Consider the following 15,672-nt stretch of genomic DNA (forward strand, 5'->3'; position numbering starts at 1 on the left):
CTCGACTTTTCTTCTTCTTCTTTTCAAGAGTTATTTTTCATCTTCACTGTTCTTCCTCTTCACTTATTGGGACTTTCTTTTTGTTGGAAGCAAGGCGGTTAAGCTACGAGCTCCCGAATGCAATCTGAAGCCTCTCTTGGGCAAGAAAACATCCTGTTTTGTTTGGTTAAGGAAGGCAAAGCTGTTAAACTCTTAACTCTCCACAGAGATTTTCTTCTATAGTAACTTGGTTGTTAAACCTCAAAGTTCCATATCAAACTTTGGAGAAGAAGTAACAAGCGATGAAAGATACTTTATGAACACCTTAAAACAGCTGTATGATTTGAGAACCGAACGGAAAATGCATAACCAGCAAAATAGTAGATGCACCAACTCAATTCAGGAGTATTAACCACTCAATGGTCAACTTAGAATCAGACCATCAACACTTTGTAGCAGCAAAACCATAATACGAATGAATAACACGAGCAGTAGTGACACTAAAGCAACCAAATATTAACTAAAACAACAACTAAAAAAATTGACATCTGCAACAAGCTCCATTGAAAAACCATCAGCAAAACTGGTAATCAACCAAAGCATTAAAGAGAAACATCAGACTAATTCAATCTCATCCAGTGGTTACGTTCATCTGATAGTCGCCAGCAAATTCAAGTTTGATTAAACCACAACCAAGAGGAGACAGTCCACACCAAACGAAATTGAAACCAGGGAAATACAACATCAACACAGGGACACGTATAGGGAAAAACTAAGCAGAAAACTTCAGAGTTACTCATTCAGACATTTCTTCGACCAGTTTTTAGGCACTCAGATTGATATGCATCTGTAAAAAAATCCAAGAAGCTGCCATAGAACCATGCCATAACAGAGCACCAGCGTTCAAGAGCAACATGACAACAAATTCAGCAGAAGCCAAACAACAATAGTTGCATGCAACTAGGAATTTAAGATTTGATGCATCCAAAGCATCGATGTAGTGCATGCACGCTAAACTATAGAAATAAGAGGAATAATCTGAATCACAAGCATGTGTCGATCTCAAATTGAAAGGTAAATGACAATATAATTGTGGATGTATCTCTCAAACTTAAGCAAGCCGGATTGAACCAAAACCACATGGAAAAGCAACAACATAAATGCCCAACACAAACCAGATTACAGCTCCAAGAACCACACTCCAAAAAATCAAAACGAAGAATCAAAGTGCAAGAATAACCATAAAGGTATAGATCTCACCGGAAAAACAAATCGACGATTCCATATCGCAGAAATGCAACATCAGCCAGGAAAAAAACACAAAGGAACAACGATGAATTAGCAACAAATCGCACGTCGGTGGTAAAATCGGCTCCAAAAGGCAGCAGCAAAAGAAAAACAACGTTAGGACCGTTGGCGAGTGATACCATGTGAGAATGCAGCCACAGAGGCTGAGAGTGATGGAAGGTTAGTGACCTGAGTTAGCAAATGAGGAAGGAGACGATAAGAGGGAGAGATGATTGAAGAAGCTTTTATTAAACAATTGGAAAATACTCATCTTACAACAAAATACAAAAGGATGGCTTATATAGCCCAAGTAACCAACAAACCATAACAAACTAATAACAAGCTAATAACAAACCATAACAAACTAATAACACTCTAACAGTTCATCACTGTGAATGAGATGGTGTTGTGTGCTAACTCTGTCGAGTCATTGTTCTTGCGCTTACAACTCTATATTTGAAAGGTCTACTCTCTCCGTCTTTTTCCTCCCTTTCCTCAGTCACCCTTCTCGATTTGTCTTCCAACTTTCTGTTTGGGTATGTCGTTGAAGATGAAGAGGAAAAAGGAAGAAAAATATAATTGAAAATTTTATGTTTAGTCTATAGGTTATTTAAAATTTTAGAATTAATCTTAATCGAAATTTTGATTTTTTTAGAAATTTTATAAAAATATAACAAAAACTCAAGTCGGCTCAATGGTTATAAGTTTTAAGTTCTACTTTCACGGGTTTAGAGTTCATATTCTCCCAAGTATAATACTTTAATATTTTTTTCTCAAACAAAATGGTGTCGTTTTAGACTTTTTGAGTACCAAAATAGATGTGCCAAAATAACATCATTTTTATGAGTCAACCACATCATGGTGCGTGTCTGCATGTCATCATGCCGTTAAATTATTAATGGCAGGATGTCACAGTTGAACGAAAAAGTAAACATTAGTGCTAAAATTGATAAAATTAAAAGTTTGATGATATAAACGAGTCAACGCTTAAAATTTAGAAATGTCTTCCCCTACCCCAAATCAATTTGCAATGATCTTCATATTTGACCAAAACATATCATGAACAAGCAAAGAACTTCATCCCTTATTTATATTGACCTGGGTATATATATACCTAGGTTGCCTTGTTGGGGTTATAATTTACAATAAAGCTTTGTTTTTATGGCTAAAGATCCTATCAATAGGTTGAAAACAATGGATGTTATAGAAAATTTATTGTGAAATTCAGAACATTCTTTATGGTCCAATTGGACATTTGTCAACATTTTCAATCATTTATAAAAGTTTTCTAATGCAAATAGATTTTTAAATAGTGCAATTTAGAGATTATATCAACATTTTCAATTTATATCAACTTTTGTCATTTTTCATTTAGGTATGAATCAAACACATTTTTAATAAAAAGTTTAAGATTATATCAATTGAACTTAGTATGAAAAAAATAATTAGAAGTTAAAACATAAAGATATTATTAAAAATACAATTGAATAAGAATTATAAAATTTTCAAATTTAAAAGAATGTATTTATAACACAATCGACACAAGCTATTCATAATGTCTAAATTTATAGAAAAAATGAATGATATTAAATTTTAATTTGATGTACTTACAAATATAAAATATTATGATAGATACAAAAGTTTGTAAAATTAATTTTATATTAATAAAATTAACTCAATTAAAAATTAAAGATAAACAATACAATGAAACAAATCCCATAAAATATTCTCAGTAAATATTACCAAACAGTGAAAAGTGAATTGTACAACCGACTCTTAGAGTGCATTTAGTAAAACTTTCTAAAAACATTTGTAGTTAAACAGTTCGTTTTGATTGGAAAATTAAAGCTAAACGGGTAAAAAATGGGAAAATTATGGTAGAAACGGTAGTTTCAAACCAACAACAAAAGTTAAGATTTATAGTTTTTTTATTTTTAACTTTACGTTGAGAAGTAAATTATAATTTTATCCTTATCAATGCATAGACTCCACTCAATTATGTATTTACATTTTATTTTAATAATTTAGTACAAGAATCCTTAAAAAATAATTTATTACTTTTAATAATTTATTTTAAATATTTAAAAACAAATTAAATTTATGATTTATATATTAAGATATTAATATTGAGTTATATAATATATATTTTTATTATAACTTTTTTTGTATTTTTATAACTTATATGATAGAATAATATTTTTTTTGAATTTATTATAGTTTAAATTGATATGATTCTAAGTGTAAATATAGTTTAAATGTTATATTTTTAATTTACAACATATAAGATTTTATCTTTTCAAACTCATTTTTTAACATCAATAATTAAATTTTAAATTACACTTTTATACAACACTTTTAAAAATTCATTTCTACATCACTTTTAAAAGTCATTTTTCAAAAGTTGTACAAAACTGACCCTTAATAATTCAAAGTTCAACTATTAAATTTGATAAAATACACAAATAGTCTCTTGATTACAAGATGTTATTGTGTTGAATCCATCGATTGTTAAAAGTTATAAAATGATCACTCAATTATATAACATTGTTTTATTGATTTCATCAACTATTAAAAGTTACAAAATAGTTATCAGACTATTCATATGTTTAAACTTATCGTTTTTCATTAACATTGTGACTGAGATAAAATAATTGTTTAATATTTTGAGATCGAATTTAATTATATCTCAATAAGCATATTAACATCAAACACAAAATATTATTAATTTTTTAATGAAAAATGATGAGTTTAAAACATATAAAAAGTTAGATGATCATTTTATAACTTTTAATAGTGTGTAGATTCAATAAAGTAACACATTATAATTAGAGGACATTTCATAATCTTTAATAATAGGAGGATTTAATAAATAATATCATATAATCGGAAGAAAATTTGTGTATTTTACCTAGTAAATTTTACTCTGCATATTTAAACTTTTAAACTGTGATTAATTAGATGAAACAGAACATGTTTAAACATAAATAACTTGATTTCGAAGATTTTATTTTTCTCGGCTGTTAACACGGCAGTTTCGGGAGTCGTTTTGATCTTATGTGGAACCCTCGTACGTGGGGCAGATAAGTAGCGGTACGGAGATGAGAGCAGTGTGTCTGTGCGTGGGAGGAGTAAGGTGCACCGTGCATCTATGTCTTCTGTCATCGAATGTACGGGTCCACGTGTCACGACCAAAACGGCGTAGTGGTCACGTAGAGACGAACAATGATTGCCTATGGAATCCCCTCTAATCTCCTCTCCACCAATCATACTCATCGTACCACGTGCACTTTGGACCCCACCGACAACCTATGACTTCATCCACATAGCTTCGCTTTTCTTTCTTCCCTTTTTTTTAATACGATGTGTGAGCCTATATTATAATATAAATAAATGTGATAAATTAATCATACTAGATGAAAAATAATATTAACATATTATTCCCTTCGCTATAATTCTATTTCTTTCCAAAATAAAAGTTTTCAAAATTGTATTCATTAATTGGAGGCTTGGAGCTTATGTCCTTAAATTATTCTCTAGATTTTAGACTGGTCATCGTACTTCAAAATGTTTTAACTGAGTTTTTGGAATATCAATCTCGTATTAATTAGGCTATTTAGTCATTCTAACTGTCAGTTTAGACGTTAATTGTTAGTTTGGATATGAAGTAGATCATATTTAAATTAAAAATATTTAAATTTAAATACATGAGGATTGAATATGTACTTATTGGATGGAAGATATGTATCAGAAAATATATAATTATTTTAAATTTTAATGATATTATCTAGTTTTTTGGCACTTGAACGTCGTTACGTGTGTTTAAAATCTTATCCCTCTTAAATCTGAGCTATAATTGAATGCCACAATTGATGACTGTGTTGGTGAAACCGTGAAAGGACCATTTTCAATGATGGTTAAATTCCAATGTTGTAGGCTCATTTAAAACATATTAAAATTTAAAGGTCGATTAACATCTGCACACTACTTTGAGGGTGTCTAATGAAATTAACCCTAATCTTATTATACCGTGGTTATTAAGTTAATAGGATGACTTAATTGATATAATACTCATGCATGTTAAGCACTCAATCAAATTGTTTTAAAGTTTGAAGACCAATTTAAAACTTGAAATATAGTTTGAGAACGTCCAATCTAACTTGATTACCCGTGACTTCTTTTTGTTACTTTAATATCGCATTTTCACTCCCCGAGCTTTCTATAAATTGGACAATTTCGGCCTTCTTCTCTTTGATCTTTATTCGCTACCCGATTCTTCCTTGTATTGCACCCTCTCTTCTCCTAGATACCTGCGATTTTTTATCTACTTTTCCCCTTTCTCCTTCCTGTTAAAAGTTTCAAAGTTTGGCAACCAACTTTGAAAAATGTTTTTTCAAAGTTTGGTAAATGTTTCTTTGAAAAATGTTTTTCAAAGTTTGGTAAAATTTTGGTAGATGTTTGTTGAAAATAGGAATGGGTAAATTCACTTTAGTCATTGCACTTTAGGGTATTTTCAAAGATTAGTCCCTAAGTTTCTACTATAAATACCCTTACCCATTTAGCTTCAAAATCATCCCAAAAAATTTCTTTCTTCCTATACTAGAGAGCTTTCTTGTGAGTAGTGAGTGTTTTGTAAACACCTGTCAAATTTTCTCTCTTAGTAAAAGATCTGCAGCAGCCCGGAGACGTAAGCACAATTGGCTGAACTCCGTTATCAATTTTCGGGTATTATTTTTACGCTTTTATTTCGCATTCTCACTAATCTGGTTATAGGGAAATTACTTGTACTCGGTTTATTTTCCTAACAACTGGTAATCAGAGCTTTTGGTTGTGAATTTTGTCAAATTTTATGTGAGGTTACTATTCATTACTATTCACGTGAATAGTGAATTTCATGAATAGTGAAATTCGGTCGGCGATACGAGTTTGTCGACGGTGGTGTTCTAATACACGGTGATTCGCAAGAATTGTCAGAAACGATCCAAACGAAGCCAGATTCGAGTGGGAGCGATGGCTGCAGACGAAGGGAAGGTGAAAATTGAAAAGTTCGATGGTGCGGACTTTGGCTTTTGGAAGATGCAGATTGAAGATTTTTTGTACCAGAAAAATCTATATCAACCTCTCTCAGGAAAGCAACCAGAGGGCATGAAGGATGAAGATTGGGCTCTTCTCGACAGACAAGCCCTCGGAGTTATCCGACTGACGTTATCCCGCAATGTTGCTTTTAACATAGCAAAGGAAAAGACCACGGCGGGTCTTATGGTGGCTCTCTCCAGTATGTACGAGAAGCCATCGGCCTCAAGCAAAGTTCATTTGATGAGGCGATTATTCAATTTGCGGATGGCGGAAGGGGCATCGGTGGCACAACACCTAAATGAACTCAACACAATCACAACCCAGTTGAGTTCAGTGGAAATTGAGTTCGATGATGAAGTTCGAGCTTTAATTCTCTTATCATCTCTACCAGACAGTTGGAATGCTACTGTTACAGCAGTCACCAGTTCGTCGGGAAACAGCAAATTAAAATTCGACGATGTTCGGGATCTGGTATTGAGTGAAGAAATTCGACGAAGAGAATCGGGTGAAGCATCAACCTCCTCAGCCTTACACACGGAGTCTAGAGGGAGAACTTCAGAAAGAAATTTAAATCGTGGCAGATCAAAATCTAGAAGGGGCAAATCAAGAACAGGAAATAAAGATTTTACCTGTTATAATTGCGGCAAAAATGGTCACTTCAAAAGAGATTGCCGAGCACCGAAGAAAAATACCGGCGCACAGGAATCTGCCAACGTGACAGAGGAGACAGGTGATGCCATGATTCTAAGCGTCAACAGTCCGATTGAATCATGGATCTTGGATTCAGGGGCATCTTTCCACTCCACCCCATACCAAGAAATCATGGAGAACTATGTCAGTGGTGATTTTGGGAAGGTTCATCTTGCTGATGATGAAACCTTAAAGATCATCGGAAAAGGAGACATCCGACTAAAGTTGTCAAACCAGACCACCTGGAAGCTGACAGGAGTGAGACATATTCCTGGCCTCAAAAGAAATCTGATTTCTGTTGGACAGCTTGATGGAGAAGGATATAGCACAACCTTTTCAGGCTGTGAATGGAAGATTACCAAAGGAGCACTCGTCATTGCTCGTGGTAAGAAGACTGGTACTCTCTATGTAACCTCAAATTTAGAGAATATCATTGCAGTAGCAGATGCTGATGGAAAATCAAACCTATGGCACCAAAGGCTTGGCCATATGAGCGAGAAAGGGATGAAGAAACTTTTGTCAAAAGGGAAGCTGTCGGATCTAAAGAATGTAGATGTCGGACTATGCGAGGATTGCATCTTTGGCAAACAAAAGAAAGTCAGTTTTGCAAAGATTGGCAAGACACCCAAGGCAGAAAGGTTAGAATTGATTCATACTGATGTATGGGGACCATCCCCAGTTCCATCTCTTGCAGGCTCACTATATTATGTCACCTTCATCGATGATTCAACAAGGAAGGTGTGGGTTTATTTTCTGAAGAAGAAATCAGAAGTCTTTGATACCTTCAGAAAATGGAAGGCCATGGTGGAAAATGAGACTGGTTTGAAAGTCAAGCGGTTGAGGTCTGACAATGGAGGAGAATACAGAGACAGCAGATTCAGAGATTTCTGCGCAAACAATGGGATCAAGATGGAGACAACAGTTCCCATAACACCGCAGCAGAATGGCGTAGCAGAGCGCATGAACAGAACTCTGAATGAACGTGCCAGAAGCATGAGGATACATGCCGGATTGCCCAAATTTCTATGGGCTGAAGCTATCAACACTGCAGCTTACCTGATCAACCGTGGGCCCTCAGTTCCTTTGGATGGCAGAATACCAGAGGAAGCTTGGAGCAAGAAAGAAATAAACCTTTCACACTTAAGAGTGTTTGGTTGTATTTCTTATGTACACATAAACTCTGATGAAAGAAGTAAACTTGATGCCAAGTCCAACAAATGCGTCTTTGTTGGTTACGGTGGTGATGAGTTCGGTTACCGGTTTTGGGACTACGAAAATCGAAAGATCATCAGAAGCAGAGACGTCATTTTCAATGAAAATGTGATGTACATAGATAGGTCAACCGCAGAATCAAGTAATACCGAAGCTGAAACAAAGGAATTTGCTGAGTTCGAGGATATTTCTGGAAATGATGTTCAGATCAATCCTGAAGCAGTTCAAGAAGAACCACACACACCAGAACTGAGACGCTCCTCCATAATTCCTAAACCAACCCAACGGTATTCGCCTTCTTTGCACTATTTGTTGCTGACTGACAATGGTGAACCAGAGTGCTATGATGAAGCAATGCAGGTGGAGGATTCAGTCAAGTGGGAGTCTTCCATGAAAGATGAGATGGACTCGCTTATGTCAAATCAGACGTGGGAATTAGCTGAATTACCACCAGGCAAGAAAGCGCTCCATAACAAGTGGATTTACAGGATCAAAGAAGAACATGATGGGAGAAAACGCTACAAAGCAAGATTGGTTGTCAAAGGTTTTCAGCAAAAAGAAGGTATTGACTACAATGAAATTTTCTCTCCAGTCGTAAAACTGTCTACAATCAGACTGGTGTTGAAAATTGTAGCTGCGGAGAATTTACATCTCGAGTAGTTAGATGTAAAGACAGCTTTCCTTCATGGTGATTTGGAGGAAGAGATCTATATGAGGCAGCCAGAAGGCTTCATAGAGGCAGGCAAGAAAAACCTGGTATGCAGGTTGAAGAAGAGCTTGTATGGTTTAAAACAAGCTCCTAGACAGTGGTACAAGAAGTTCGATAGTTTCATGAGTAACAGTGGTTTTACCAGATGCCAAGCAGATCATTGTTGCTACATCAAGAGGTTCGACAATAGTTTCATTATTTTATTGTTGTACGTTGATGACATGCTCGTTGCAGGCTCAAACATGCAAGAGATCATAAACTTGAAGCAAAAATTGTCGAAGCAGTTTGCTATGAAGGATCTGGGCGCTGCAAAGCAGATTCTTGGGATGAGGATCAAGAGAGACACAAAGTCGGGGACTTTGATGTTATCGCAGGCTGAGTACATCAACAAAGTACTCTCCAGGTTCAACATGCAAGATGCTAAACCAGTAAGTACACCTTTAGGTGTTCATTTCAGACTCTCCAAAGACCAATCACCAAAGACGGAGGAAGAACGTGCACACATGGTGAAGGTGCCGTATGCCTCAGCAATTGGAAGTCTGATGTATGCCATGGTTTGTACCAGACCAGATATTGCTCATGCAGTGGGAGCTGTTAGCAGGTATATGAATAATCCGGGCAAGGTACACTGGGAAGCAGTCAAATGGATCCTCAGATATCTTCGGGGTACCACAAACAAAGCACTTTGTTTCAAAGGTGGAGATATGATACTGACAGGCTATGTAGATGCTGACTTAGCCGGAAATGTCGACATCAGAAGGAGCACTACAGGGTATGTCTATACTCTAGGAGGAACTGCAGTGAGTTGGGTTTCTCAACTACAGAAGATAGTTGCTCTCTCCACAACTGAAGCAGAATATGTCGTTGTTACGGAAGCCAGCAAGGAGATGGTTTGGCTCCAAAGTTTCTTGGAAGAGTTAGGCAAGAAACAAGAAAACAATATCTTGTATTGCGACAGTCAAAGTGCTATCCATCTAGCAAAGAATCCGTCTTTTCATTCCAGGACAAAGCACATACAATTGAGATATCATTTTATCTGGTCTCTTCTAGAAGATGGGATTTTGAAACTTGAAAAGATTAGTGGAGCTCAAAATCCGGCAGACATGTTGACAAAGACGGTGACTACGGACAAACTGAAGTTGTGTTCAGCTTCAGTTGGCATGCTAGAATAACAAGACCAGACATGCTGCTGCATTGATCGAGGTGTGAAGACATATTAAAATCAGTCTTCAAGTGGGAGATTGTTAAAAGTTTCAAAGTTTGACAACCAACTTTGGAAAATATTTTTTCAAAGTTTGGTAAATGTTTCTTTGAAAAATGTTTTTCAAAGTTTGGTAAAATTTTGGTAGATGTTTGTTGAAAATAGGAATGGGTAAATTCACTTTAGTCATTGCACTTTAGGGTATTTTCAAATATTAGTCCCTAAGTTTCTACTATAAATACCCTTACCCATTTAGCTTCAAAATCATCCCAAAAAATTTCTTTCTTCCTATACTAGAGAGCTTTCTTGTGAGTAGTGAGTGTTTTGTAAACACCTATCAAATTTTCTCTCTTAGTAAAAGATCTGCAGCAGCCCGGAGACGTAAGCACAATTGGCTGAACTCCGTTATCAATTTTCGGGTATTATTTTTCCGCTTTTATTTCGCATTCTCACTAATCTGGTTATAGGGAAATTACTTGTACTCGGTTTATTTTCCTAACACTTCCCACACCCCTCTCCTTATCTATATATTTCCAACCCTTGTAGTTTTATCCATAAGCCTAACCAGTAGAAACGGAGATTTGTGTGATCAATGGGAGACTCTTCTGCTTCATACATCCACCTGGTAATAAGTAAACAATTAATCAACCTTGTTGATTTCGTGTTTCCACTTGTAATTTTCATCTGTATATTTATATGCAGGTACAGCATCTTATAGAAGAATGTTTGATATTCAACATGAGCAAAGAAGAGTGCATGGAAGCTTTATCTAAGCACGCCGACATTAAACCAGTCATAACTTCAGCAGGTTCTCAGCTGACTCACCCTTTTTCTTCTCTCTCTTTATTTTATTGCAGATGATAAAGCTTCCATGCACTGTAATATTCATTATATGATCTTTATGATTTTGGGTTTTCAGTTTGGAATGAATTGGAGAAAGAGAACAAAGAGTTCTTTGAGGCTTACATAAGGGGAAGAGGCCAGAGATCAACTGAGACAGAGAAAAGGCAAAGGATTCAGAAGAGGCTTAATGCTATCACGAAGGATTCAGACTAATAGTAGAAAACGACGTCGCAGGAAGAGAATGAAGAATTGTAGAACCCAACAGTAGTTGGGAAGCGTGACGGCATGTGAGAATGTGGGAGCAGCATATGAACAAAACGGGATTGCAGGAGCTGATGGCACGTCCTACAGACGTGGCACCGCCCTCTTTGTTTGCTTTTGTATTACTATTAGTGTCGTTTTATATAACCCCACTTTTCTCTTTGGTCCTTTGCGCATTTAAGAACTAAGTGTATGATTTGAAATAAATAAAAACGTTTGATTAAAAAGGCTGACTTGGGGACCACGTAATGTTATAAAAGGGACGACTGCGTGTCTATTATCAGAGTCCCAAGCTTTTGGGTTCCCCCCCCCCCGGTTTTGGAGCAATAGAAATCACTTTATCCCATGCCCATCAAACAACGTTTCTCCATCTTTGTGTTTCATATGTATTATTTTGTGATGTCGAAGTAGGCGGTGGAGAAAACCTACTTCGTCTTCTAAGCTCATATGAGTTGGTCCACCCAACCCATTTGCCAACCACCTCAAGTACGCGGTTTTAGCTTTAAACTCAAAATGGATTTTCGCATACATCAAATATATTTCGTTCTTTTAATAGAACAAACGATGAACACAATACATATCGTTTTTTTCACTGTTATCACGTGTTAAAAATTCTTACACGAATCACGTATGATCTTAATCATTAAAAGTTATATATCTTATATTTTTTCATTCATATTATTTTTAATGACACATTTTCATTTTTTTCATGTATATGAAAGTTGATGGTTACTAGAAAATTTGTATAAGTGGATTAGTAACGTAGAATAAAAAATATGAAATTATTAATTTTTATTGATTAAAATTATTAATCATACGACAAAAGAGAATTTATGAAATAATCCCTTCTTAATATGTAAACCAATCCTATGCTGTCTTGTTCTCATTTTGTGGGATTTTTACTTTTTATTTATCAATCATATCATATGGACCAAATCTCAATTATTCGAGCAGCTGGGGTTATTTTTCATCTCCCCCTATTTTGTCTCCTTTCTCTCTGCTTTTCGCCTACAACCCTAGTTGTGTCTGGCCTTGATTAAGTATATAGGTTCTATATTAGATGATTAAATAAATATATATTTTATTGAACATTTAAAAGATATAAACATTACACTAAAATGATAGAGGTAAATATATCATTTTCCCTTTTAGATTATAAATGTTATTATTATCTTACGTATACTATATATAATATTAATGATTAAATTTAGTGTTAGAAGTTTGAGGGATGAAATTAAAATAAAATTATAATTATTATAGTAGACATTTTTTAATAAAAAATACAGGTACTTCATTAGGGCTAATGTGCATTATCTCATTTAAAAATTTAATCGTATATATAAGAAACGCCGTCGTTTTCAAGAAAATACCGCAGATTCTAGATATCCTCGTTGATTGAAGGGTTTTGAATTACCCCTTCGCCCTCTGCGTTATCATCAATCAGGGTTTTAGGGGGGGAAGAAGCATAAGGGGGAAAACTCTCTCTTTTCACTAAGAAATGGAGTCTCTTGCTAAAGTGAACTGCCGTCAACAACCTCTTCATCTCTCTTTCAATCAGTACAGTCCATCTTTTGCTAAACCCGCATCATCTGTCACCTTCAGAACTTCATCGTTATCATCGTCGTTCAAAATACCCTCTATCAGAGCGTCATCTTCCTCGTCATCTCCGTTGAATCAAACCCCCAAACCTTCACTTCTCCAAACGTTAACTCCTCTGCTCAAAACCACTTGCATTACTCTAACCGCCGCCGCCGCACTCCTCCTCACGCGATTCCACCAGAAACCCGCGCTCGCAGCCGCCCCAACTGTAACACCCACGGTGGAGCCCTCCTCAAAAGAATTGAATATATCATTGGAAGACCAAGAGAAAACCATTGAGGAACACTTGATAGTGAACCCAAACGACATTGAAGCTCTACAGGCACTCATGGAGGTCAGAATCAAATCGAAGAAACTTCCACAAGCTATTGAAGTTATCGACCGTTTGATTGAGCTCGAACCAGAAGACGATGAGTGGCCAATGTTAAGAGCCCAAATTCTTAGCTACAGTGGCGACTACGCTCAAGCCAAGAACGAGTTCGAAGAGATAATAGCTAAAGACCCGGCTCGAGTGGAGGCATTTCACGGCCTTGTAATGGCTTATTCGGAGTCAGGTGAGAAATTGAAAGAGCTGGAAAAAAGAATTGAAGGGGCAATGGAGAAATGCAAGAAAGAGAAGAAAAATAAAGATTTTAGAGACTTTAAGTTATTGATTGCTCAAATTCGGGTCATTGAAGGCAATCATTCGGAAGCTTTGAAGGTATATGAGGGCTTGGTGAAGGAAGAACCAAGGGATTTTAGGCCATATCTGTGTATGGGTGTTATTTACTCCTTGTTGAAGAAGAAAGATGAGGCTGAGAAATACTTTGAAAAGGTTAGGAGACTTGTTCCTAGGAATCACCCTTATAGGGAGTACTTTGTTGATAATATGGTGGCAACAAAGCTTTTCTCTGAAAAGGCTGAGAGGGAAGGCGCTTGAAAGAGTGGATAAACATTTGCTTTGTTTATCGTCATTGGAGCAAAATGGTGGTTTTTACAAAGAGGTGCCCTTTGTTTTGTTTTTAGTTACCTTTTAATGTTTTTGCAACAGTTTGGATAGTGATTTAAAGTTACTTAGGTATTTACCGTTGTAATATGGATAATGATAAAAGGCTGATAATTGAGTTTGTTTAGTCGTTTCTCTGCCTGTATTTTGCATGGACATCTTAGGAAGCTTGATATGCCTTTATGTTCTATTGATTGTTGCATTAAATGATTTTTCATGGTTAAGTATGAGCTTTGCTGAGTTGTGGTGATATTCCCTCATAACATATCGAACTGAACCTCGGAAATGTCGTCAAATATTTCCCTTATGAGGCTAATACGTAGGAGTATACGTGGTTCATGAAAGATATAATATATGGTATTGATAGTTTCAATTTGAGGTAAGCATTTTAGTTCGTTTATATGTATTGGGAGTCGATAATTATGCAGTAGAGATTGCTTTGTAGTAGCTATACATGCTGGTGTTACAATAGTTGCTTTATCAAGAGACTGATGTGATAAATGAGAATTTGCTAGAATTGCTGGTATGGAAACAGGGATGCGCAATGCACAAATTCTGAAATTTTGCCCAAAGAAGCAAGAGAGGGTGAAAAGTAAGTGTTAATCTGTTGTGTTTCTGTTACAAAAGGTAGGAAATTTGAAGAAGTTTTCGGTTTCTTTCTCCATGAAAAGGTATTTTCATCAAATTTCTGAACTTGCAATGGCTTCAGCCTTCGATGTTGCGGCATTTTAGGATACATGTTTTACTTAGAAAATACCCCATAGACAATATACCTAAAAAGAAAACGTAAATGTCCTGTAAAATCGATATATAGGACTTTCAGAGAGTAGACTTACAGGGGCCAGTTTATTTTCTTTGCTGGTGAGTAATGAGCTGCATGTGCATACGAGATTAGAAGTTTTTGAAGGAATTCAGTGCAAAACATTACTTGATTTGAGCTCATGGCCGGTGGATCACTTTCATTTTTGAGTTTAGTTTATACATCGTGATTGGTAAGTTTTTGTATTACTTTGATTTAGAAATTTTGTTCGCCATTACCTTTCATACTTCTTTTTTTGCAGCCTGGGCTGGCTAGTTCCCAAATGTTGAAATAGAGAGAAGAGTAATGAGAAACAATGTCTTGAGTTTTCCATTGATTAAGAGTGAATATATATACACAAAATTGGACACATAGAAATAGGAAACTAGCCTAGAGTTAGGGGATTACAACTAATTACAAGGCATAGAAATAGGAGACTAGCCTAGAGTTAGGGGATTACAACTAATTACAAGAATATTATAATTGATTACAATAATTTAAAATATAGATAAAATCTATTATAATTAATTCTCTAATATGCCCCCTCAAGATGGAGCTCAGGAGGAGACACCAATCTTGACCCTTAAATCTTGGAATCGGCTTCGTGGAAGCGGTTTGGTAAGAGCGTCGGCAAGTTGATCTGCTGAGGAAACATGAGTAACACGAAGAGCACCTGATTGAACTTGACCCCGAATAAAGTGATAGTCAAGTGCCACATGTTTCATGCGCGAATGAAAGACTGGATTAGAACAGAGATAGGTGGCACCAACATTGTCGCAGTAGATAACAGGCGGTGTAGAAAGAGTGATGCCAAGTTCTGTGAGAAGGGAACAAATCCAATTGAGTTCAGAAGTAGTAGCGGCAACTGATCGATACTCAGCCTCCGTGGAGGATCGAGCAACTGTACGTTGTTTCTTGGATGACCAAGAAATAGGATGACGACCAAGATAGACAATATAGGCACTCGTTGAGGTATAATCATCTTTGTTTCCAGCCCAATCAACATCTGAGAATGCATGAAGGGAAAATGGATT

The 15,672-nt window shown here is 35.9% G+C and overlaps 2 protein-coding genes across 2 annotated transcripts; both read left to right on the top strand.

Annotated features, from left to right (window-relative positions):
• Positions 1-10,689: 10,689 nt before the first annotated feature.
• On the top strand, positions 10,690-11,227 carry LOC120153669. Its single transcript, XM_039165580.1, has 3 exons — positions 10,690-10,776; positions 10,854-10,959; positions 11,071-11,227. The coding sequence occupies exons 1-3, from the start codon at positions 10,744-10,746 to the stop codon at positions 11,205-11,207; spliced, it is 276 nt and encodes a 91-aa protein (XP_039021511.1). The 5' UTR covers positions 10,690-10,743; the 3' UTR covers positions 11,208-11,227.
• A 1,450-nt stretch (positions 11,228-12,677) lies between these two features.
• LOC120153668 (protein SLOW GREEN 1, chloroplastic-like) lies at positions 12,678-14,061 on the top strand. Its single transcript, XM_039165579.1, has one exon. It carries the CDS (start codon positions 12,754-12,756, stop codon positions 13,771-13,773), a length of 1,020 nt encoding a protein of 339 aa, XP_039021510.1. The 5' UTR covers positions 12,678-12,753; the 3' UTR covers positions 13,774-14,061.
• The last annotated feature ends 1,611 nt before the right edge of the window (positions 14,062-15,672 follow it).

Source organism: Hibiscus syriacus, unplaced genomic scaffold (assembly GCF_006381635.1).
Source record: "Hibiscus syriacus cultivar Baekdansim isolate YM2019G1 unplaced genomic scaffold, ASM638163v2 tig00111105_pilon, whole genome shotgun sequence".
Classification (NCBI taxonomy): Eukaryota; Viridiplantae; Streptophyta; class Magnoliopsida; order Malvales; family Malvaceae; genus Hibiscus; species Hibiscus syriacus.